The sequence below is a fragment of the Silene latifolia genome, chromosome 6 (genome assembly GCF_048544455.1).
Source record: "Silene latifolia isolate original U9 population chromosome 6, ASM4854445v1, whole genome shotgun sequence".
Taxonomy (NCBI): Eukaryota; Viridiplantae; Streptophyta; class Magnoliopsida; order Caryophyllales; family Caryophyllaceae; genus Silene; species Silene latifolia.
The window spans coordinates 126,318,237-126,343,515 of record NC_133531.1 but is presented as its reverse complement, the minus strand read 5'-3'; the positions used below and the strand labels follow the sequence as shown (position 1 = coordinate 126,343,515).

General features: G+C 37.5%; 2 protein-coding genes and 1 non-coding gene across 4 annotated transcripts; 1 reads left to right on the top strand and 2 right to left on the bottom strand.

Moving 5' to 3' along the window:
• The first annotated feature begins 830 nt into the window (after positions 1 to 830).
• LOC141587233 (respiratory burst oxidase homolog protein F-like) lies at positions 831 to 17,558 on the top strand. Of its 2 annotated transcripts, none has more exons than XM_074408685.1 (14): positions 831 to 1,952; positions 2,651 to 2,810; positions 5,070 to 5,118; positions 6,808 to 6,921; positions 8,260 to 8,682; positions 10,644 to 11,033; positions 11,124 to 11,219; positions 11,517 to 11,632; positions 12,361 to 12,528; positions 12,852 to 13,011; positions 15,663 to 15,830; positions 15,915 to 16,043; positions 16,268 to 16,346; positions 16,795 to 17,558. In XM_074408685.1, exons 1-14 carry the CDS (start codon positions 1,220 to 1,222, stop codon positions 16,902 to 16,904), a joined length of 2,895 nt encoding a protein of 964 aa, XP_074264786.1. In that variant the 5' UTR covers positions 831 to 1,219; the 3' UTR covers positions 16,905 to 17,558. The 2 variants fall into 2 exon arrangements, 1 of the variants encoding a protein (XP_074264786.1); XR_012519726.1 differs by having other exon boundaries at positions 837 to 1,952; positions 12,852 to 13,171; positions 15,507 to 15,830.
• A 1,004-nt stretch (positions 17,559 to 18,562) lies between these two features.
• On the bottom strand, positions 18,563 to 19,849 carry LOC141588633 (uncharacterized). Its single transcript, XM_074410064.1, has one exon. It carries the CDS (start codon positions 19,847 to 19,849, stop codon positions 18,563 to 18,565), a length of 1,287 nt encoding a protein of 428 aa, XP_074266165.1.
• Positions 19,850 to 23,207: 3,358 nt separating this feature from the next.
• On the bottom strand, positions 23,208 to 23,314 carry LOC141589354 (small nucleolar RNA R71). The gene has a single exon (XR_012520296.1). It is a non-coding gene; the product is annotated as a small nucleolar RNA R71 (small nucleolar RNA).
• Between the last annotated feature and the right edge of the window lie 1,965 nt (positions 23,315 to 25,279).

Below are 25,279 nucleotides of genomic sequence, written 5' to 3'. Positions count from 1 at the left end.
TTGGTAAGTTTAATGTGAAGCTAATACATTTGGTGTCACAAATCTTGCCACGCATTTGTGTTCTGGAAATTCTTTAATTTGTAGTTGGCCTGATATTTTCAGTGCTACCATTTTCTACCATCATTTATACAATGTACTCCTTAATTTGCTTTCCAAACTGTTCTAATATGAAATCTATTTGGTGTTAGAGGCTTTATGTGGATTATCATCACACTTTTAAATCCCTTCCTATGCCTTTATATCTACTTTGACCTTTTGCACAAAATAAAATAAAGTAAATAAAAGGTTTGACCTTGCTATAAATAAAAAAGTTATTCAGTAGGTGAATCTTTACAAGTCGTCTAATAGATGATACCGAGTTTTTCAGCTTCTTTTTCATACGAATTTGATCTACAACCAAAAGTTAAGCCGGTAGTTGAAACTCAATCAATGTTTTAAATAATTTTCTCACATACGGACTTATATACTAGATAACAAAATTGGGACGAATAAGCTAACCGAACCTTTGTAACTTTTAAAACTCCATTGTTAAAATATTTTCCTCTTATGAACTGGCTATGCAAGATACAAACCTAATAACTTATTAACCGTTCTTTTAGACTTAATTTCATCCCATTTCAGTTCTTTTCAATTCAGTTCAGCTTCATTAAATTCAGTTCAATTCAATCAAACTTTATTAAGTTCAGTACAATTCTTTTCAACTAAAAAACAGAACTTTATCGACTGAAATAGAGAAAATCTTTGTCTCATCAACATACGAAGTATTTATTTTCTTCTTTGACAAATTTTACTTGTTGTATAAATATTTTCCCCTCGTTTTACAAAAAATTATTAATAATGGTGTTGTCCACGTCACGACTCTACCTCTTACATTATCTAACCTTCTTGCCTCTCAAGTCTCAATCGCGTTACCTCCATCATCCTTCCATAATTTCCATTCCACAAAAACCATAGAGAGATAAACTAAACTAAAAACAAGTCGAACAAGATAACAGACTTTCTCATTGTGTAGTTATGACCTGACCACCTTCCTCTTTTCTTTTCCTTTTCTTTTTTCCCCCCTTCCACTTACTCCTCAAACGCCGCGTTTTGCATCTATTCCCCCTTTCTACGCCTCGTTTCATTCACACTCCATTATACTACTCTCTCCTCCAACTCCACCATTATTTATTTATTTATGCTTAATTCCTTCCATTAGTTTCTCTGCTTAATTCACACAATGCGAGGATTTCCGAGACGTGAATTACGCCGCTGGGCATCGGAAAATTTACGGATGTCACCGCCGCTGCCGCCGGTTTCGTCAGCGGCGGCGGCAAGCGGTGGTTCGTCGCCGGGAAGTGAAGTAACTACTTCGGGATACTCCACGCCGCCGTCGTCAGCCGGAGAAGAGTTCGTCGAGGTCACACTCGACATCGAAGACGATGAAACGATCATTCTCCGAAGCGTAGAGCCTGCGAAGGGAACAATCGCGACGCCGCCGCACCACGGCGGAGGTGTCGAGATGTCGCCGGTGTCGATAACTTTGGAAGGTCCGACATCGGCGTCGACGTCAAGGTCACCGTCAATGATGCATCGAACGACGTCGTTTAACAGGTTCAGGCAGTTCTCGCAGGAGCTCAAGGCGGAAATCAGTAAGGCGAAGCAGTCGTTTTCTCAGAAGCTTACGAAACGTTTTTCGTGGAATAACGGTATGGTTGCGAAAGTGATGGCGAACTCGCCTTCGATGAATCGGTTTGATACTGGAGTTGACTCGGCGATTGCTGCCCGAGCTCGACGGAGGCAACTTGCGCAACTCAATCGAACTCGGTCTGGAGCTCATCGTGCTCTCAAGGGACTTAGATTTATAAGTAGTAATAGTAAAGGAAACGTTTCGTGGAATGAAGTTGAGAATAACTTTGAGAAGCTTGCTAAAGACGGATATCTCTTTCGGACTGATTTCGCGCAATGCATTGGTTTGTTTTTCGTATATTTTCTCCAGAATTTCGTCGATTTGATTCGTTTTGTGTTCAAGTTTAATTTGTTCAATTGATAATTTCCTGCAATGCATTTGAATTGTGTTTCTTCATCATGTTTATTCTTCGTCAGTCATTTAATTGATGATTAAGTTAGGAATGCTGGAAATGTTCGTTAGTTTGCTCAATTGAATTACTGCAATGGACTTGAATTATGCTTGTTCATCAATTTGATTCTTGTTTCGTCATTTAATTGTTCGTGTTTTGAGCAGTTTAGTTTCGATTGATGATGAAGATAGAAAATTGCGCTCGAGATATTCGTTAAGTTTGTTCAATGGAATTACTGCAATGCATTTGAATTGAGTTTCTTCATCGAATTGATTCGTGTTTTTAATTTTAATTGTTGTTAATTAGGTTAGGAAATTGCGCTGAAAATGTTTGTTTAATTTGTTCAATTGAATTACTGTGATGCATTTTAATTGTGCTTTGAATTGATTCGTGTTTTTAATTTGAATTGATGTTGATTAAGTTAGGAACTTGCGCTGGAAATGTTTTTAATTTGTTCAATTGAATTACCGCAATGCATTTGAATTGTGTTTCTTCATCAAATTGATTCTTGTTTTGTCACTTAATTGTTCATTTTTACAGAGTTTAATTGACTAATAAGGTTCAATTTAATTGATGTTGATGAAATTTAGGAATGAAAGATTCCAAGGAATTTGCGCTGGAAATGTTCGATGCGTTGAGCAGAAGGAGAAGATTGAAGGTAGAGAAGATTGGCAAGGATGAATTATACGAATATTGGTCACAAATTACAGACCAGAGTTTCGATTCGAGGCTACAGCTGTTCTTCGATATGTAAGTGGAGTAATTATTTTCGCTAATCCATCATTTTCTTATTTTTGTATTTGGTTGGTTGGCTTGATTGATTTAGTTAGTTGCGTTTAATCATGGCTCTTCAATTCATGATTACTGATTTTCTAAAAACATGCCAATGATTGCCCCACTTCCTCTGAGGTTCCTATTAACTTTGGAAGTCTCAATCTTCGTTTATGTTAATCTGACTAATTGAGTAATTTATATGCTAACAAGTTGCTCAATGGCTCAATGCTCGTCAGTCATCATTGAGTTGGGGTGTATGCCTGTATCCCTCTTAAGTGTAAAATGACTCAAGTATTACTTATGTAAAATGTAAATAGATAAGACAATAGTTTATCAGTTCTTAAATATTATGGTGTGTCTCATTAACTTATTTAACTCGTTTTTTTGTTTATGACGGCTTTGTGCACATCATTTCTACTTTTGTTTCTATTGCATGAAATATCAATATGTTACATAAATATATTGGCCATAGAAAAATCAGAGAAGCGAATTTTGAATGAGATGGTTGTATACTTATAAAACTAAATTCTATCATAAAAATAATGAAAATATTACATGACTTGTCTGTGCTTATATAGCCGTCTTGTGTAAGTTTGTAATTATGAATTTGCGACTGTTAGAGCATTTATAATGGTTGCTTTTAAGGACTTACTTACAATATTTGTAAAATATAAATAAAGTACTATAGGTTAGAACAACTCCGTAGTTAAGCTTTGCTACTATATTAGTTTTGCCATCTCACCATTTAAGCTACCTCAATTTTAAGTTACAAACTACTCCAATAGTTTAGTGATCATATCAATACCTTAATTGGACATAGGTCAAAGTTCACTATTTATTTATTCAGTTTCATAAGATCAATCCAAATTATCATTTAAAACGGGTCAAATACATACCAAATCATATGGTAAGTTGCCTAAAAAATGTCAAAAAAATTGTCTTTATTACCATCATGTGGTAGTATTTGACCATTTTAAGATTTAAGACGGATATTCGGTTTTAAACAAGACATTCGGTTTTAAACAAGACATACTGTAAAATCAAAACTTTAGTAATTGTGTCACTATTTTTTCTATTGTCTTTTTCCTTCTTGTGGGATTGAACTTATTGTGGGTCCATTTGAGGCAAAGCTCAATAGTTCACTTACTAGCTTATTCACGAAATCGGAACCACTGGAGATGCTCTCCATTGGAGTTGGAATAAATAAGAATGACTTACAATCATAACAGTTTAGGCAATCAAGTGGTTTTGTTTGAAAAAGGTAATAAAAAAAATCCCATCAGATGAATACATTTTGTAAGACCCATGCAAATTACAAGGTATTGTAGACCGTTATTAGAGAAGTATGTAGCTGAAAAGTATGGTGAAGCTAAGTGAACAATTCACCCTTGAATAGTAAATTAGAGGTGGTAAATGGATCAATTAATCATATTAAATCAGCACCAAATCTCATTGAAGACGGGCGGTATCCGTCATGCTTATGACGGATACCGTTTCCTCTCACAAAATACCCATTAAGAGGTGAGTAAGAAGCACATGAGGGTGCCCCACCTTATTCCTCTCTTTTTTGTGAGAGTCACAAGCTTAATGACGCGAGACTAGTTGTTAAATCGAGTCTCATCGGTTTAGATCGATCATTTTGGGTATGCCACCCTATTTGGTTGGAGTTAGGTTATTTTGGGACTCGGTTAATTTTGGATGTATGGCTGTCGTGTCATTTTTGGTTGGGGTCACATTTTTGACTAAAAAAGAGGATTTTACAAAATTACTTATACAAGTTATTGTAATATTTAATCGCTGAAATGTATCGTTCTTACATGTCATTTGACAAACAAATCTTTTCTAGTGAATTTTGGACTTTTGTGATTTGGTTTGACTCTAGATGATTATGATACCGTTTTAACTCAAATCTTCTAGGTTGGTTAAGTTAGAGATGACTTTCTTCTTTACTTTTGATTTAAACTTTTTTAGAAACTTTCGATCTAGACTTAATTACTTTTTTTTTTTTGAGAGGATCTAGACTTAATTACTTTGTACTACTGTATATACTCGGTACTTTGTATTTAATTAAGGTTCTTGTAAGTCAAAATTGAGAACGTTTTGATATAATATCTCAAGCTTGACTTTTTAAATTTGAACACTAGGAGTATTTTTTAACCACTTGCAGTTGCATGCAATGAGTCTTAGGTTTCCTTATTAATTTATGACTGTTTACCTTTTTCTTGTATTTTGAAGGGTGGATAAAAATGACGATGGTCGGTTGACTGAAGAAGAAGTCAAAGAGGTAAAATTATTAAAGTATTTAAGTTTTACTTTAGAATTAAACTGAGTTGATGACCCGAGTAATCTTGTGGATGCTTTTAGCCTTGTACACCTTTTCTTTCTTGATCTTCTATTCTAATGAAATTTAGTTAATTGTCCGGAAAAACAAAAGGTAGTCAAGTAGGCCGGTGTCATGTTTTCTTAATAAAATATACTCCGTAATAATATATTGGGTTAGGCTAAATGCGGTGGCTGACGATGTGCGAAAATTCTACGGATTAATCCAACAACTCCAATAATGAAATATAAACCAAAGATTTTCTTTTGTTTTTATTTTTAAAAAAAAAGAAATTGAAATGTGAAAGCTTTGCTCATGACTTACGCTACCCATGTTCTTCATCATAACAGGGAGATTCTCCACGCACACCTCTTAGATTTAATTAACGTAGTTGTTATTGTGATTGTTAAGATAAGCCGATAAGGCACACTTTGTCACCTCCTCAGGTGACTTCATTTCTTTGTAATCTTTTTTGTCGGTAGGGAAAACCATACACGGAACTAATTTAGTTGGTGCGCTAATTATTAGGGTAAGTCTTGTTTATGTCACTTAAGATAGGTTAAAATGTCAAACGCTAATATAATATATGGTGATAATAAAGATAAAATTTTTGAAATTTTCTAGCAATTTGCCATTTAATTTGGTATGTATTTGACTAGTCATAAGTTTAAGATGGATAGCGTTTGTCTTAAATGAGAATTCGTGTAGTTATTATGGTTCTATGTAACTTGAAAATTACCCATTTGTCCTTTAGAATAAGAGTTACTTGTAAATTGTGACTAACCTAGAAGAGTACACAATTATACAAAACTGATGTCTAGAGCATGAGTCAACTTTCCCTTCCGCTTTCTCATTTACTATTTCTTACCAATTTATATGAGACGTGTGGATTTTTTTTTCTCATTAGAAAGGTTGGGGTTTTCTTGGCAAAGGATAATAAGAATGTGTTGGAGTTGCTAAACTGGCTAACATGATATTCATAATTTCAAACCACCACAAATTCTCAATATAAAATTGTTATACGTATAATAGTTGGCTATTTTTATGCAAGATTAACTTCAACAAGCCGAGGGCTAGAATGCTAAATGCATGCAACCTCACTCTGTGTTTTTAACTCGAAGAAATCATTTCAACGTTATAGATAACTCAACGTCTCAATCCACGTTTTTGGTTGTCAAAATTGAGGCATACATGTTACTCCGCATTATCGACCATTGTATACCGTACAACAATTTTGGAAAAGACCAACTTGTCAATTTACATGTTACTCTCGGAGTGTCTTCTTTACATGTTACTCTTGAATAGCTTTGCTTAAAAAAAAATGAACTAAGCCTGCATCTTCGTACATTGATTTCTACACGGGGGTATGATTGTGTAAATCAGATCTCATTATCACATCGTTGATGAGAGGCTTTGAGATGTTAGGGTAAAGTTGTTGTGTAGACTGAAATGTAGTAGTCAATTGTTAAAAACCCGCCAGGAATTATGTAATCGTACTGTTTAGAGTCAAATGAAATTCATGATTTGTTGTTTTCGATATGATATGTTATCCCTTAAAATCTAACACTAAGGCGAACTTTTTCTTCTTTAATGCTACTAAACATTATAGGAAAAATCTTAATGTGAGATTGAAATATCTGAAATGATGTACAGATCATAATGTTAAGTGCTTCAGCTAATAAATTATCAAGATTAAAAGAGCAAGCAGAGGAATACGCCGCTTTAATCATGGAAGAATTGGATCCAGAAAGGCTTGGATATATCGAGGTATTCTTCTGTCATTCTCAACTTTACATGCTTACCATTATCTTTTGTCATTACAAGTGTGCTACAAGGCCTCATATGCTAATTTGCTTGCTTGAAAGCGAAGGGAGGTGTGCTGAATTTCTGGCCAAACATATCACAATTGAAGTGGGAACCCACATTTCCACTCCATGTCAACTAGTTGTATTACCTAGAAGAGAACATTAAATGACGAAAGCTAGGAAAATAAATTTACGATTTGAGTGACTTCTTGCTGTTAAGTCGTTGTTTGACTGTTGACACTTTGACCAAGATAAATTGTGCATTACTGCATTGGCCATAGACAGTAGACTCATAGGTGTGCTTGAGTTGTGATCAGAAATTATAAACCAAGAAGTTCTTTTTTCATTAATCACTCATTTGTTACTATCACCAAAATAGCGCTTTTAGCTCTTACCGTTAGACGGTCTTAACAGTCTTTATACTTTGTTGTGTTAAACCGCTAACAGGGAGATTTAGTAGTCCGTTAATGAGTAGGCTCTTTAATCCTATTTCTGCAGGGTGGTTGGGTTTACATTTCTTGAAGTTGCAAGAAATTTACTACCATTAAGATTGTAAGGAGTACAAAAACTCTTTGCCCAGTGTTCGCGTAGCTCGTCCGAATCATTTTTATGATGGTTTTGTTCATCATGTAAACATAAGATTAGGCCAGTTTAATCGGGCCTGCTACTATGTGGTGAGCCAGCTGAGGGTTTAGAAAGATATGTTTAGCCAATGTACCAAATCCTACTCGAGGAAGTTTACCTGACCGGCTGACCCGGCTCGTCATGAACCAATCCTTGACCATCTCTAGTCTCTACTCATAACTACCACAAAAGGTTATGGGAACATCTGTGGAGTGACGCTGGCACTTTGCCTTGGTGGATCTTGACTTTACTAGCAAAGTCAGAACATTTGTAGAGTGATATGCTATTAGTATATGCATTCGTGGTTACTTTATAGCGTTGACTAAAGTAGCAGTAGCAGTAACTTGCCAAATACAGTGGTGCATATCTTTGCCACGTGCAAATCCAATAGTTTAGTTGGTATACCCATCATGCATGTGACATGGATTCGCTTAAATCTTTGCTATACCGCACTAGGATAGTAGGATGCGCATGCCTGACTTAATATGCTAACCAACTATGGTGAAATAAATGCGGAGATTTTAAAAAAGATGGTGATCATACAGGCTTTTTATTGGGCATTATATGTGTGATATTCGTAATTTCGGGTTAAGCTTTATGTATTTATATAAGTATGCTATTAAACGTTAATGAGAAGTAATTGGAGACTGATTGCTTGACAAAATAATGCTCACAGTTATGGCAATTGGAGACACTTCTGTTGCAAAAGGACACGTACTTGAGCTACAGTCAGGCACTCAGTCATACAAGCCAAGCCTTGAGCCAAAATTTACAAGGACTGAGATATCGGACACCAATACAAAGGATAAGGACCAACATGTTGTATTTCCTACAGGATAATTGGAAGAGGATATGGGTTTTAAGTCTTTGGATTTTGATCATGATATCTCTATTTATATGGAAAACCATTCAATATAGAAGAAAGAGCGCCTTTCATGTCATGGGTTATTGCCTTACCACGGCTAAGGGCGCAGCTGAAACCTTGAAGCTCAACATGGCTTTGATACTGTTTCCTGTTTGCAGGAATACCATAACTTGGCTTAGGTCCACTCGACTGGCTTACACCGTGCCTTTTGACGACAATATCAACTTCCATAAGGTAAAAACCAACTCCATTCTCTTTTCCTTGTGCTTGTTAACTTGTTTTATATGTTAAATTGCACATCTCAATAATTTCCATAAATTGCGGGATAAAGGAAGTTTGATGTGCGCAACCTTACACTTTTGTTAGCAGGACAAGACGACTTTTTTCATAAGACCAACGTTAAAAATTGCGGCTAAAACTGCATTAAATGACTGAACTTTTACATTAGAAGAAACATAACTTACCTAGTTATGTTTCTTTATTCCATTATAATCTGGAACTAAAGAGTGCATTATACGGGTTCATCATATTTTTGGTCCCACTCCTTACCTATGGAATTATGGAATAAGGGATACTTTTAGGCTTTCAGTAAGAGCAGTAAGAGTAATAGCAAGGACAGGGCTATCCAAATTCCAAAATCTAGTAACTTGGTCAAAAACTCCAAATATCCCGAAAAATAGCTTTTTGTTTGTCTTTTTTTTTATTTATTAGACACGTGTTTTTTGCTAATCTAAGGCATTGCACCCAGTTGAACCATACTTCAACGTGGTATATGTGGCTTTAATAACTAAGGAAACGTAGGAACCAAATAAATAAGAATAAATCCATTCTTGAACTATGACTGAATTTAATAATTGTCAGTTCTATTATCTTTCACAATCAAGTTGGATTCAAAGTCAAGCATTGCATGTGCAATGAAAGTTCTGTGGTATTTGGTTAATGGGTAACGGGAAAGCCAAATGGCCCATTTTCACATGTCGCTCAAAGTAATGGGCATGGGTTAGCCCACCACGTATATAAAGCTGATAAGTGCAAAAATAGCAAATGATTGACTGGTGTGATGGGAAACTCTTTTTGTTAAAAACTTTCTTATTTTTCTTATTTTACTTAGGCTTATAGTTAGTTGGTTTAACTGAAATTATTAAGCTCTATATTATTGGAGAAGGTACCAAACTCCATTCACAATAATGCATATGGGAAGGAATTATGCCTAATGAATGGGGACTTCAATAATTCCGTTCCAAGAAATGACAGCATTATTACCGTAGTATCGCCTTAATCATACGGAGTTTGAAATATTATTTTCAACAAACAGAACATGTTTTCTTTGCATTTTTTCTGTTTAGTTATATGAAATTCATTTGTCATTGTTCAGTCTATAATCCGCAATCCGTATTAGCATAGGCTAGAAACCCTTTTAAATAATGCTCGTACTCCCTCCATTCGTATTCAAATATCACATTTGTTTTTTTGGAGATCGAAGTTTGTGACTGATAATAAATTGTTAAAAAACAAACACCAAACAGTTGAATATAACACTTAAGCATTAACATATGTTATAAAAATGTGTTATAAAATATTATTTTCAACGAAAAAATCGTATCATATTGATGGAGAAAAACATGGTCTAGATCGTGTTTGGATTTGAAGGGAGGGAGTATCGGAAATTAAGTTATTGTGTGTTAGGAAGGGAAGAAAAGAAATGAGCTGACAATACAAGCAAGCTTAGAGGTTAATTTATACGTTCAACATATTCTAATAGTCTTTTTGTTCACGATCACTTTAACATTTCACAGCTGAGATGCTTGAGCTCCAGAACTAAAAATGTGCTATAATTCTGACATTATTAATTCAAAGTTCACAACTCTCTTATTGGAGCTAACCTTTCGCACCTGAGATGCTCAATGGCTCAACCTCTAAAAACATGTGATGTATATTGACATGATGAACTAGAAAAACCATTTTTATTTGTTAGTTCTTAAAACTTCAGCATACTTAGAGAGTTGCAGCTATTTGGTATCTCCAGTAACCAGGATTTATTAGTCATTTCTTTTCTTTTAATTATTTATATTTTTTATAGGTGGTCATCTCTTTCTAGTAGTTTTCAATAAGTAAACGCTTGTTTCTAGGCAACAACTTTCCCGTTCTCTGAATTCCTGTTGTGGCTATATTAATGAATTTGGAATAAATTGCAGACTGTTGCTGGGGCCATTGTCCTTGGTATCATCCTCCATGTTGGTCTCCATCTAACTTGCGACTTTGTGAGGCTAGAGCGGTCATCCACAACAGACTTCTGGCTGTACTTGAGTGACTTTAGCCATCATGGTCATAAACCGACATATGGGGACCTTGTTCGCGGGTGGGAAGGTGTAACAGGGATCATAATGGTTGTTTTGATGGCAATTGCTTTCACTCTGGCTACTCATAATTTTAGACGTGGCCTCGTCAAGCTGCCTAAGCCTTTTGATAGACTCACAGGGTTCAATGCCTTCTGGTATTCCCACCATCTTTTCGTCATTGTCTACATTTGTCTATTCATCCATGGGATAAAACTGTATCTTGTCCACCAGTGGTACAAAAAGACGGTAATCTTTCTACTGCCACATTAATCTTTTCATTTTATAGCTGCTTAGTTGCTGATATATTTACTGACATTTTTTTACCCATGATTTCAGATGTGGATGTATCTTGCTGTTCCAGTGCTTCTCTATGCCGGGGAAAGGACCTTGAGACTCTTTCGATCTGGCTTGTACAGTGTCCGTCTACTGAAGGTTAGCCTAAGTGCTGTCTCAATTTGTGTAGCTACATATCCAGGAAGTTCCCTCACCAGTTAGCCTAAGAGGAGCCTTGGCGCACCGGTTAAGGTGTTGCTGTGTGACCGAAAGGTCACAGGTTCAAGTCCTTGGAGCGGCCTCTTGGCAAAATGGCAAGGGAAGGCTTGCCCCTGTTACACCTTATGGTGGGACCCTTCCCCAGACCTTCGCCTTGTGGGGATGCCTTCGTGCACCGGGCTGCCCTTTATATATCCAGGAATTTTCCTCACTGATCATTTGTTTTCATTGAACTAGGCGGCTATATATCCAGGAAACGTCCTCACTCTTCAAATGTCGAAGCCCCCTCAGTTTCGTTATAAGAGTGGGCAATACATGTTTGTTCAGTGCCCAGCTGTTTCTCCCTTTGAATGGTAATTCATCACTCACCTTTCTTAAACGTTGTGAGTAGTATAATTTAAGCTTATTGTCGAAATTTTCTTCAACGGGTGATTCATGTTTCATTTTGACTCCCACATTCTAGCTGCAATAGTCTTAGACTCTTAGAAATTATATGTCTAATTTATCTGGTGCATGATTGATATGCTGAGTGATTTTTAGTATGCAACAGAATTAATTTTTCGGAACTTAGCTGTTCATGAAATCATTAATAGCTGCTAGATGCAAATCTGTAAGACTGTAATATAGCTATGTAGGATCATATTAACATATCCTTCGTAGCAGTCATCATATTTATCAGCCTTAGTATCTACACTATCAACATAGTACTGTCAACCTTCACACTGGTTGATATACATAGATAACACCTGATATTCTCAGTAAGGAGATTTATTTATCAAATATAACAACGTGGATATACTGTCGGAATACAAAAATGTATATGAGACGGTCTCACGTATGAGACCAACCTCTTGATCATATAATTAAATGAGAATTGCAGAAAGTATTTGGCTTTGGCTTGGGCTCATACGACCTTCTCACACAAGACTCACTATTGTTGGAGTATGATTTTTCCTCACTTCTAACATATGGCACAAACCACGGATTGGCAGCCATATGGCTATCATGGAATGTACTTGAAATCTGCTTTAGAGTTTAGATACGGTCCTCTGAATATTCATTAACTACTGCTCTTTCCCAGGCACCCATTTTCAATTACATCTTCTCCTGGAGATGACTTTCTCAGCATCCACGTCCGTAAACTTGGTGATTGGACACAGGAGCTGCACAGAGTATTTTCAGAGGCTTGTGAGACTCCCGTACCTGGTAGGAGTGGGCTGCTGAGAGCTGATGAAACAACAAGGAAAAGGTCATTCTTTTTTTTTCTTTTGTTTTTTTTTTCGGTATCTTACAGCTTTTAGGCTTGCTGAATTAGCTGCGTTTCTTTTCTTCTGTAAACAGCAGTCGTTTGATGATTCATGATCACAATTTATAGAATTGTAGTACAGGTCATCCGTGAACAATCCTATATTTATTGTTAGCTCAGAGGTAAGAGTGTGTACCCGATCTCCCTAACCCTGCGATCTGTAGGGAACATAGCAGCGCTAGGGTATTGTTGGTTTTGCCGTCTTTCAGCTTTAATTTGGTTGCTCTGGTAGCTTATATTTAACACGATAACCAATTCTCTTTCAGTTTGCCGAAGTTGCTGATAGATGGGCCATATGGTGCTCCAGCACAAGATTACCGTAATTATGATGTTCTTCTTCTTGTTGGTCTTGGTATTGGTGCCACGCCATTCATCAGTATCCTGAAAGATCTGATCAACAACATTATCAAAAAGGAGGAAGAGGAAGTGAGTAATATAATCTATACTATGCCAGTCATTATTGCATAGTATTTTTGCACCCTATATCATTCACAATTCCGATCATCACATGAGACAGTTTTCATATGAGACAGTTTTCTTAAGCTAGTACAGCAAATCTTATATGAGACAGTTTTATTGTCAGACTGTCCTTGTTGGTGTATGGGGGAGTATAAGAAGTAGAGTGGAGATTAGTTGTTTGTTTAGTTGATTAGTTGAAGGTTGATTAGTTGGAGTTTAGTTTAAAGGAATTAGTTTGTGTATTATTTGTTTGTGAATTCTGGATACACTTGGTTCCACTTAGGTTCATTGAAATGGGAGAAGAGGTCCTCTTTTTATAGAGTTCCTCCTCCTTCTCCTACATCCTAAGAACACTCTAGAATAGGACATTCTAGAGTGGCCTAGACACGAAACTCTCTAGAGTTCCTTACCACTTATACACATATCTAGAAGGTTCTAGGTTGTTCTAGATAAATCTAGAACATACATGACTCTTCAAGATCCTTGTAGACTCTTCTAGACTATTCTAGTTGTTTCTACATTATTCTAGCACATTCCGGATAAATCTAGAACATTCCGGAAACTTCTAGAATACACTAAAAGTCTCATACTTCAACACTCCTCCTTGAGACTTTTGGTGTAACACTTAGTTTGATTATCATTCCTCTTCTTTTTCTTTTTTCTTTTGTAACGCCAAACTCGGAGGTTGCTCGATGTACGTCTCCTCCTCGAGCTGGTAGCATGACGAACAACTGGAGCAAATGTATCTTCATAGTGAATTCCATCTTGTTGGGAATATCCGTTGCCGATCATTCTTGCTTTGTGCTTGTTGATAGAGCCATTAGGATTCAACTTAGTTTTATAAACCCATTTTACACCAATTACCTTTCGATCTCTTGGCTTGTCAACCAACTCCTTTATCATATTTATCTCCTTCTCCATAGATTCTTGCCACTCCTTCTGTTTGGAAGCCTCATCAAAGTCTTTTGACTCCTCAAAAGTGAAGTAGCATCTTTCGCACTCTTCTGTATCTTGAATGGAGGGACATTCTACATAAATTTCAGAGAGATTTTTCTTACCTCGTGCTCCTGTAACATTCTCCACATTGTCATTCGGGGATGGAGAATGTGCATTAGGAGTCGGTAGAGGTGTAGGAGGATTATTGTTGTTAGTTGTGTCAACATCACCTTGTGGATGCTGGGGATGATCAGGGAGTAGGGTCACATTTCTTTCTACCCTCTTTTCTTCCCAATTCCAGATTGCATCTTCGTAAGAAGATTCTCGAGTCTTCATCAATTTCTGATCATCATGGGAAGAAGATGTATCCTTGGAAGAAGATTCTCGAATCTTGAATTTCTGATCATGGGTGTGTAAGGATCCAATTAGCTCCGTCAGAGTGAGCTTTGATACATCCCTTGATTCCTTAATAGCATTGACAATCATGTCGAATTTTGTTGTTAATGTTACGAGAATTTTCTGCACAATCCTCGTGTCGGCGACTTCTTCACCATATATTTTCATTTGGTTAATTGTCTCCATTACTCTCCAAGTGTAGGTTTTTATGTCTTCATTCTCCCCCATTTTCAAATTTTCGAAATGTTTTCTTAAGGCAATAAGACGTAATGCCCTTATCCTTTCATCACCATAGAATTCTTTTTGGAGTAAATCCCATGCTTCTTTTGCGGTAGAAGCCCACATTATTTTTGGAAAAATGATCTCCGAAACGGTATCAAAGATGAAACACAGGGCTTTGGCGTCATTTATTTCATCCTCTTTTATTTTCTTTAAGGTGACTTCGGTGGTTGGAACACCTTCTTGTTGTTTTTGGGGACCATTTTCCACTATCTCCCATAGTGCATTTGCTCTTAAGAAGAGCTTCATTTTAATGCACCAATGGTCATAATTTTCTCCTCTAAATAAATCTAGAAAATCTAGAGGAGCGGGCAATGGAGTGTTTGATGCGGAAGCCATAGTTTAATTTTGTTGCCCTAAGATCTTTAGAGCTCTTGATACCACTTGTTGGTGTATGGGGGAGTATAAGAAGTAGAGTGGAGATTAGTTGTTTGTTTAGTTGATTAGTTGAAGGTTGATTAGTTGGAGTTTAGTTTAAAGGAATTAGTTTGTGTATTATTTGTTTGTGAATTCTGGATACACTTGGTTCCACTTAGGTTCATTGAAATGGGAGAAGAGGTCCTCTTTTTATAGAGTTCCTCCTCCTTCTCCTACATCCTAAGAACACTCTAGAATAGGACATTCTAGAGTGGCCTAGACACGAAACTCTCTAGAGTTCCTTACCACTTATACACATATCTAGAAGGTTCTAGGTTGTTCTAGATAAATCTAGAACATACATGACTCTTCAAGATCCTTCTAGACTCTTCTAGACTATTCTAGTTGTTTCTACATTATTCTAGCACATTCCGGATAAATCTAGAACATTCCGGAAACTTCTAGAATACACTAAAAGTCTCATACTTCAACAGTCCTAAATACTCATTCATTCATATCTAATACTGTATTTAACATCGTATTCAATGAGTATTTAGCGCTATCTCATGCTAGAGTCTGAGACTCCCGTAATGTTTCGTTGTCAAACGGATAATTTCACATGCAATTTTTTCTGTTATGTCTCTGTTCAGGAGAAGGCTGTTGATCTTTACCCGGTACCAGACCTCAACATTGGTTCACCTAAACAAAAGAAGACCTTGAGGACCACAAACGCCTATTTCTACTGGGTTACTAGGGAACAAGGCTCGTTTGATTGGTTCAAAGGGGTGATGAATGAAGTTGCTGAACTTGATCAGAGGGTAAAGCAAAATTGACCTATTTTGTTTCGAATAGAATACTGAATTATCTTCCTGGTGGTCTCATAAGTCTGTCATTTGAATTAGGGTGTAATTGAGATGCACAACTACTTGACTAGTGTATACGAGGAAGGGGATGCACGATCTGCACTCATAACAATGGTTGCAGCACTCAACCATGCCAAGAATGGTGTGGACATTGTTTCTGGGACCAAGGTATAGATACCTATTTAACTTCTCCTTTCTAGTCCAATTTGGTAGTTTGATGCTTAAAAATTTTGGGTCCTGGTTTTTTAAGTTGTTTGGAAGTCAATAGATTCCAAGCATGCAAATGCTAGTATACATGTGTACTAAGATTATAATCAATGGCAGAATACCCGTCTTTGGAAGTCATCAGTTACACTTGAATTGATTGATTTCTACTGTTATTTTCCTGGCAGGTCCGTACCCATTTTGCAAAGCCAAACTGGAAAAAGGTTCTATCTAAAATAGGTTCCAAGCATGCAAATGCAAGGATAGGTAAGCCCGCTAACTTGGACGATTGTGAAAAATGATATGACGTCGTTTGGTGGTATTGAGTTCAATGTCACCATAACCACTAATTATTATACGTGCATTAGTTTTTAAAATCCTAGTATTTTGTTGATAATAAAATTATTTAAGGGTATGGTGGTGAAAATTTTATGACACCAGTGAATTAGTGATATAATACAAATTCACTTTCGTCGTAGATGGGAAATGAATTCTATGAATTTGAAGCCTTGAAGTATATAAAGACCACCTTTTTCACAATATCCTTGAAGGAAAGTGACGGTGTTGTACAAGCTTAAGCTCGTTACAACTTACATCAGTCCTCAACTGAAATACTACCAATTACTCATCTCTAACGAAATCAATAGTCGAAAATAAGAGATAAAACCATACTCTACAATAATGTTGCTAATCTTAATACTGCTGTTGGGAGCAGGTGTATTTTACTGTGGTGCACCAATCTTGGCGAAAGAACTGAAAGTGCTTTGCGATGAGTATAATCAAAGAGGCACAACAAAATTTGAATTTCACAAGGAGCATTTCTAAGAAGTATCTTGTGGTAAGTCAGTCCATCCACTTCTCGAGTCTTGTCCCCATGGAAGAAGGCCATTTTATCTTCACCTTCATCAAATACATAATATATTGTTTCAAGTATATGGAGTAGATATGAAAGAACACGAAGGGGCACAATAACGAGTTAACAATTGAAAGAGAGCAAAATGTACAGTTTTGAATAGGAACGAAACTATAGGGAAGGTAATAATTATATTTTTTTGGAGAGATTTTAGCTATAGAAATATACTGCGCACAAACTAGCAACTATATGTGCTGGTTAGCATTGTAAGATGAAATGGAGGAGAATGAGGGAAGCAGAGTAGCAGAGGGATGTCCATGTAAATAATTGAAGTGATCTAGTGGCAATTGCTGCTGCTATGGCCAAACCAGCGTAAAACTGCCTACAGTGATTGTATAGCCATGATGCATTAAGATGTAAATGTGTAAGTAGACAGTTTTCTCTTATGAGACGGTATTATACTACGGAGTAACTTATTGTAAAACCACTCGCTTTAATTTCTGAGTAAAGTGGGTTTCATACACGATATCCTTATCAAAAGACGGTCTTACATAAGAAATTATTGTAAGCATAAAATTTTTAGTTATTGGAATTACGAGAATATTTTGGGTGCATTTCTGCATCTTTTTTCTTCTTTCGTTTCCTTTTTCATTTGAAATATATACCTGCAAAATCTCAGAGTACCATTTTTTGGTGGATTTGAGTACTCAATTGGTGTACTAGGATCATGTATGTGACATTGTTTTGTACAAGTATTTAGTTTTTTGGGTTTTTGACCCATTGGCTCCGTGATCCACAATCTTCAAATGTCTTGATAGTTCTTTAATTTGTATGTGTTGCAACTACTACTAGCAAATGTGTAAATCTAGTGATATCTTCGAGACCATTTCAATCAAAAGTTTAAGTTAATTGTCTAGTGAATTGAGCCCTTACTCCTTATAGCATAATGCATTGAGTTTTTTTTTTTTTTTTTTTTTTTTTTTTTTGACAGCTGTAAATAGGGGTGTTCATTCGCGGTTCGGTACACCGAACCTCTAATTTAATTCGGTTGGCACACGGTTCGGTTCGGCAAAACTCCGAACCTAAACCGCACCGTCAGAAACGGTTATAAACGGTTCGGTTAATCACTTTAAACGGTTATTAGCGGTTCGGTTACCGGTTAACCGATAATCGTTCTATATTACTTTTTTTTTTTTTTTCCAGTTTTCGTTAATTTTTGGAATTTTTTCTAATAGTTTAATTAAATTTTCATTATATATTATACCCAACAATAAAGTTAATAAGCTAAACTTTAGCATTAATCAATTTAAGAAATTTTAAATTTGGATACACTAAGAAAATTAAATGAACGAACAGTTTTTTATATAATATTTTAATTTTTTGCTTACTTTTTTTGTGAAACGGCTCGGTTCGCGGTTAACCGGTTATCTAAAATTGCGAACCTTAACCGAACCTTTTCCATAATAAAGTTAAGGGTTCGGTTCAAAGAATCACTTTGTCGAAACGGTTCGGTTAATTGAACCTTAAAAATGGACAGTTTTTCGGTTTTGCGGTTCGGTTATTGCGGTTCGGTTTATTTTGAACACCCCTAGCTGTAAATAAAGGTTTTACAAATTCATGGCCTGCTTTGCTAGATATGCGCAAAGCCATTGAAACGTCTCAGAATAAAATTAAAAACTAAGCATTGAAAAAAACTAAAAGAAGCCCGAATGTCTTTTAGGATGCCCGTAATCCTGTGATCATCCTTGTCAGCTCCCGCTAATTGAGTGATAAGTTGCAGACAATCCGAAGAAATATCCAAGTGGAGAACCCGCCGCTCTTGTGCCCACCTCACAATATCTCTAATCCCCAGGGCTTCAGCCTGCAGTGCCGATTCCGCCCTGATGCGTTCCTGCCTCCTTCCCAGCTCCCTGCCTGTGTCAACAGAAGCAATCCATCCGAAAGCCGCCTCATAATTACGGTTCCAGCTAGCATCGACTTTCACACATACCACCGCACAACCGGTCGGTATGCCCAGAATACACACCGGACGACCATTCCGAATAGCCAAAGCTTCCTTTTGAGGTGTCCCTTCCTCTATTCCTTTATCAACCTGAAACTGTCTCGATTTGAAGGACTTCCACAAAATGTTCGTTTGCTCCCGGATAACCTTGTAAACCATATTGGTGATACCTTGCGAGTTGAGAACCTGATTCTGGAATTTAATCTTGTTTCGCACAGTCCATAAAGCCCATAAGGTAGTTACAAAAAGAATCACCTCACGAGTCCCCTCATCTCTTTTAGTGAGATAGCGAATCCAGTTACATATCCAATCGGATATAGGAACGCCCCCTGCCCCCTCCACCCGAATGCCTAAATCAGAGCCTGCCCAAATTCGACTTGAAAGACCACAATCTCGAAAAAGGTGTTCAGATGTTTCCATAGCTCGTTGATCACCGCCACACATGCTACAGGAGGAATCCACCTCAATATTCCGTTTATAAAACTCCTGTCCGATTGGCAGAACATTGGTAACAATCTTCCAAATCAGAATCTTCCACATCTGAGGAACTGGTAAATTCCAAAGCACTGTCCGACAGAAAATTTGGCCCCGATCGTTTAGTCTACTGTTGTCCTTACCAATTCCTACTTTGTTCATGAAATCTTCAAAAATTAATCCATACCCACTCTTCACCGTATAAACGCCCGTCGTCATGTGTGGCCAGTAAATCTTATCCCTCTGTCTTACTTCACAACGTGGTATAGCAAGGATTCGGGCCGCCCATTCCTCCGTGAACAGGCCTTTTATGAAGACTTCATTCCAATTTCCATCAGAAAGAAAAAGATCTTGGACCTGTAAAGTAGCCAGATGACTAGAATTGTGGTCCAGCCATTCATTCCTAGGTTCCGGCCTGCACCCACCTTGCCGTCCAAACATTTATCATCGAAGCAGTACCAGGTTTCCACCTAATATTCCCCAGTACAAAATTCAGCCCATGAAGTATGTTGCGTACGCCCCACGAGCATCCGGATCCCTTGATAGGGGTCATCCCATGAAGAAAAACCTGTTTTCCAAAAAGTTTTTGTCTGAAGATCCTACTGAACAAAGATTTTTCCCCAGACACAAGTCGCCAGCCATGTTTAGCCAACAGAGCTTGATTGAGACATTGAACATTCTGAATGCCAAGCCCACCCGCACTCTTTGGTAAACTCAGGAAGTTTTTGCTACACCAGTGGAGTTTATTCCCCAACTTACATCCCGCCCACCAAAATTGTGTCAAAAGAGAGTTTATCTTTTTTGCCACACTTACCGGAACTTTGAAGACCGATAGAAAGTAATTGGAGAGATTGGATAGAACCGATGAAATCAGATTAAGTCGTTCTGCTGGTGATAGAAAAATCCCGTTCCATGAAGAGATGCGTCAGGTGACATGTTCGACGAGAGCAGTAAAAATCCCTTGTTTTGACTCTTTAAATTCCGCCGGGATCCCGAGGTATTTCCCAATTCCATTGTTCTTTTTTATATTGAAAGCTTTCATAATCCTCTGTGCCTTAATCAAAGTGGTGTAAGGACTAAAAAGTATCCCAGATTTCTCTACGTTTAGCCTTTGGCCTGAAGCTTCGCAATAGTCATTGATAATACGCACTAACCGAGCCACTGCATCCCCTCTATCCTTGAAAAAGAACACCGAATCGTCCGCAAAGAAAAGATGCGTAATTGGCTGAACCTCCCTAACTTGTTGAATTCCATGAATCAACCTTTGCTCATTAGCGTGCTCCATATTTCGGGAGAGAACTTCCATACACAGAATGAACAAATAGGGGGATAAGTGATCACCTTGTCGCAAGCCACACCGCGGTCGGAATTGCGGCAGAGGGATCCCATTCACCAGAATTTCATAGCTTACTGAAGTAACACAATTCATCATAAGTGTTATCAATTTTTTTGGGGAAAGCCATACCTAACCAAGAGCGCCTCCAAGAAGTCCCAACGAACTCTGTGATAAGTGCATATTTTATACATATTAACCCCCTATATTAGTTTGATTTTACATGTCTTTAGCACTTATCTTAAGTGTTTTATAGCTAATATTTGCATTTCTAGTTGTTTTGGATAGTTTGACATATTTTGTAGGGAATAAGCTTTTTGGAGCTAAAATAACTACAAAATACTAGAAATTGCAAGCTAAGAGGAAAGAAAACCAAATGGACTAAGGATTGGATGTTGCATGGACTTTGTGCCTCAAGTTGCATGGATTTTTGCATGAGAATTTGTTGGATTAATTAGCAAAATACAAATGAGATCAAACATCCAACTCAAGCCCAAATTGCAAGTCAAAAGTCAAGGGGAAAGCATGGGATTCTAAATGATCTTAAGATGCCAAATGCAAGCATTAACCGGGTGATTAATCGCACATTTAATCACCCACATAGGATTCTCCAAGGAATTAAGAGAGGAATTAAGGCAATAAACCGTGGAACACACGACCCCGATCGGGGTTGGCGGCCCCGATCGGAGTTGCATGCCCCTTGGTTTCTTACGTTTCTTTCTCCTCTCCTATAAATAGGAGAGGTGTTCCAAGGTTTTAGGCATCCAATTTTACGTCCAAGTTTACTACAATAAGCCTCAAGCATTACAAGTTTTCTCTCATTAGTTTTCATTTTAAGTTATAAGTTGTTTAAGCATTCCTTAGTTAACCTTTCAACATTTTGTACTTCAAGATATTCTCAAGCATTTGTTATTCAATCTTTTGGTTATTAGTTGTTTGTTCTTCCATACAAGTCCTCCCTTATAAGGTATTTCTTATTACAAGTTTACAATTTACATTATTGCTTTAGTTACCACATAGTTTTTATAATCAAGTATCTCATATTTACTTTAGCTTTGTTCTTTTCGCATGTTATATCACCTAATTAATATAATTCATATAACCATGTTCAATATTCCTTACAATTTAGTTTACATTTTACATCTTAGTATGAGTAGCTAAATTCTCTAGTCTAAAGGCTAGGGGAGCCATGCAAAATCAAACATATAATATGATTAAATAAAGTTCATAATAATATTGATCAATTGTTTCCATCACATACTTGTTTTGTTACGCTTAATCTTTGATTATCGGCCGTAGTCGTAGATTAAATTTGTTCATTCGTTCTAAAGTCGAGAGGCACGAAATTGAATTAGACTAAGCATGTGTGGTAGGACGACATAGTCATGAACGAGAGTTTTTCTAGGACCCGGTCTATGGTTGATACTAATGCCTTAAGGTGGGTATCTTTAAGCCTAAGTAATTGACAAGATTATTAGTATCAAATTTATCATGTTCATATGTTTACCTTTGCATGAGTGACCCGAACCCTTTAGACTATCTTTTATCATATTATTTACATTGCATTTTTAACTAATCATCAACCAATCAAACCAAACCCACATCGTAATCGACCTTGATAAAAATCTACCTATAGCAATTCACGACGTAATTCCCGTTTCCTTGTCTTCGACCCCTATTACTACATTAAATTGTGTCTAGGGAAATTATCTTTGCATAGGTACGCAATAAACCTATCAAATTTTGGCGCCGTTGCCGGGAAAACGGTTTTATTGCTTTTTGAATTGTCGATTTTTATCTTGTTTCCTTTGTCTTGGGGAATACTTGTTCCTTGAGACCGTTACTTATCACTTCTTTAGAAATTGTTGTCTTATGCCCAGGTCCTCTCGTAGTGGAGAATTGCTTTCACCGGATTCCGATCCCGAGAAAACATTTAGGAGAAGACGACGATTTTGGAGGGAAGTGAAAGAAGTCACTTCACCCGTACAAGTTGAAAGTGCTAGAAAGTCATACTTAGACGATCTAGAGGTTCTTGAAGAGGAGGAGGTTTCTTGTTCATCAACTCCACTACCACCGCCATCTACTACCAAAAAGATGGTGAAACTTTCCGATCACTCAAAGCCCACCGTGGCCATGCTTCCGGCCGGAATCACAACCACTCAAATAACCGCGCCGGACTTCGAGATCAAACCGGCTTTCATTAGCCTTGTGGAGAAGAATCAATTTGGGGGAAGTCCTTTGGAGGATCCCAATTTGCATGTGCAAAACTTTTGTGACTATTGTTCCATGATCCAGCAAACGGGCGTCACTCAAGCCCAAATAAGGGAAATACTTTTCCCTTTCTTTTTGAAGGACAAGGCCAAGCTTTGGATCAATAGCCTTGACCGCACCACCTTGGGAATCACCAATTGGGAGACATTGGCTCTTGCTTTTTATCAAAAGTTTTTTCCACCGGAGAAAACTCAAACTTTGAGGAGCCAAATCACCGGATTCCGTCAACAAGCTCTTGAGAGCTTATATGAGGCTTGGGAGAGGTACAAAGAGCTTCAAAGGCAATGCCCACATCATGGGCTAGATGATTGGTTTCTAGCAATAACATTCTACAATGGATGTTGTGCCGAGTCCCGAAGGATTCTTGATTCCGCCAACAATGGGCGGTTTGATCAAATTGACACCGACCTTGCTCATTCCACGATCGAATCTATGGCGATCCATGATGCCCAATATGTCAATTCCCGAGTTGTGCCATCTAAAGGTAAAGAAGAATCCTCTAACAACTCTGTTTTGCTAGCTCAAATTGCTTTGCTCCAACAACAATTGGCGGAAAGGGATGCTAGAGATTCCGTTCAACAAATCAATGCCATGTCCTCAACAAGCGAAATCGTTGTGTGTGAAGGTTGCGGAGGTGCGGGTCGTTATGCCGCCCATTGCCAAGCTCCCATTGAAGAGGTAAATGCTTTTCTAGCTTTAAGACAAAATGCTTATCCACCGGGTACATTCTCAAACACGTATAACCCAAACTCAAAATTCCACCCGAATATGTCTTATAGAAGCAACAATGTGCTAAATCCTCAACCACAACCCCCACCACAACAAAATGCCTATGTCCCTCAACAAAAATATATCCCTCCACCGGGTTATCAAAATCAACAAAGGCCTCCACAAAACAATTTCCAACAAAACAATGTCCAACAAAATCAACCTCCACCACAAAATGCCCAACAAAATAACCAAGAGGGAGGTAAGCTTGAGGGCTTGATAATCCGTATGCAAAAGGAATTGTTGGCTCAAATCCAAAAGAATGAGCAAGCTCAAAATGCCGCAATCAAAATGTTGGAGCAACAAATGGCTCAATTGGCCTCATCTAGCTCTTCAAGGAAATCGGGTCAACTACCCCCCTCAAGGTGAGCAACCACATGCTACCCTTAATGCTATCTCCTTAAGAAGTGGTACAAAATATGATGGGCCATCCATGCCCAAAGATGATGATGAGGTGCTTGTTGAGTTCGAGGTCTCTCCAAATGATAAGGAAATTGAAGAAATACCCAAGAAAGTGGATGACCCACTTGTTGTTGTTGAGAAAGTCAAGGAAGTGGAGGATTCTCCTCCAAAGAAAGATGTTGAAGCAAAGATTCTGGAAAAAGTCAAAGTGCCATTTTCTCATAGATTGGCAAAGCATCAAAAGAATTCCCAATTCGGTAAATTCATGGAAGTTGTGAAGAATCTACAGGTAATCGTTCCTTTTAACGAATTAATCACTCAAATTCCATCTTACACTAAGTTCATGAAAGATATTATAACTAAGAAGAGGACTTTTGATGAGGTTGAAACAATAGCTCTCACTGCCGAGGTGAGTGCTCTTTTGCAAAACCAGTCCCCTCTGAAGTTAAAAGATCCCGGTAGCTTTTCTATTCCATGCACAATTGGCACCTACCAAATTGATAAAGCTTTATGCGATTTAGGTGCTAGTGTGAGTGTAATTGTGGACAATGGGCCTACGGGGGCGCTTGGGAGAGAGAACAAGCGTTTGCATTTTTGTGGAGTCGCCACTAATTTTTATGGGAAATTGGAACCGTTCGAATACCTCGTGCCATGTTAAGACACAAAGTAGAGACATGAACACCAAGAACTCGTTACCCTTAGCATTCTATGTCTAGAATGACTCTCATGGATGCCAATGAACACGGATGTTCACAGAGATCTGGAGTAAGGGGTGAGGGTACGTATTAGGAAGCTCTTTTGATCGAACACCTAATCCCGCCCGTCTCGATAGCGACCTCTACTGATGATTAGGGAAGTTATTCGTACTTCATATGTCGTCGATTATATGCATGCAATGCAACATCCAAGTTTTAATCCTAGCATGTGAAGAATTAGACTAAGTCGGTTAACACGCAATTTAGCATAGAATTAATGTCGAAGTATGATTTAATGCTCAATTACATGTGAAGGCATACAAATGATACAAAAAAATAGGATAAATACAATAAAGAAAAATTACAATAATGAAAGTTACAATAATTACATCGGGTTTAACG

What these genes read in the sequence shown, in the direction of transcription:
- LOC141587233 (XM_074408685.1), top strand. Translation starts at nt 1,220, where the DNA reads ATGCGAGGATTTCCGAGACGTGAATTACGCCGCTGGGCATCGGAAAAT. An exon ending in TCAAAAAGGAGGAAGAGGAA is followed by an intron (nt 13,012 to 15,662) that starts GTGAGTAATATA and finishes GTCTCTGTTCAG; the next exon opens with GAGAAGGCTGTTGATCTTTA. An exon ending in ACATTGTTTCTGGGACCAAG is followed by an intron (nt 16,044 to 16,267) that starts GTATAGATACCT and finishes TTTTCCTGGCAG; the next exon opens with GTCCGTACCCATTTTGCAAA.
- LOC141588633 (XM_074410064.1), bottom strand. Translation starts at nt 19,849, where the DNA reads ATGTTTGGACGGCAAGGTGGGTGCAGGCCGGAACCTAGGAATGAATGG.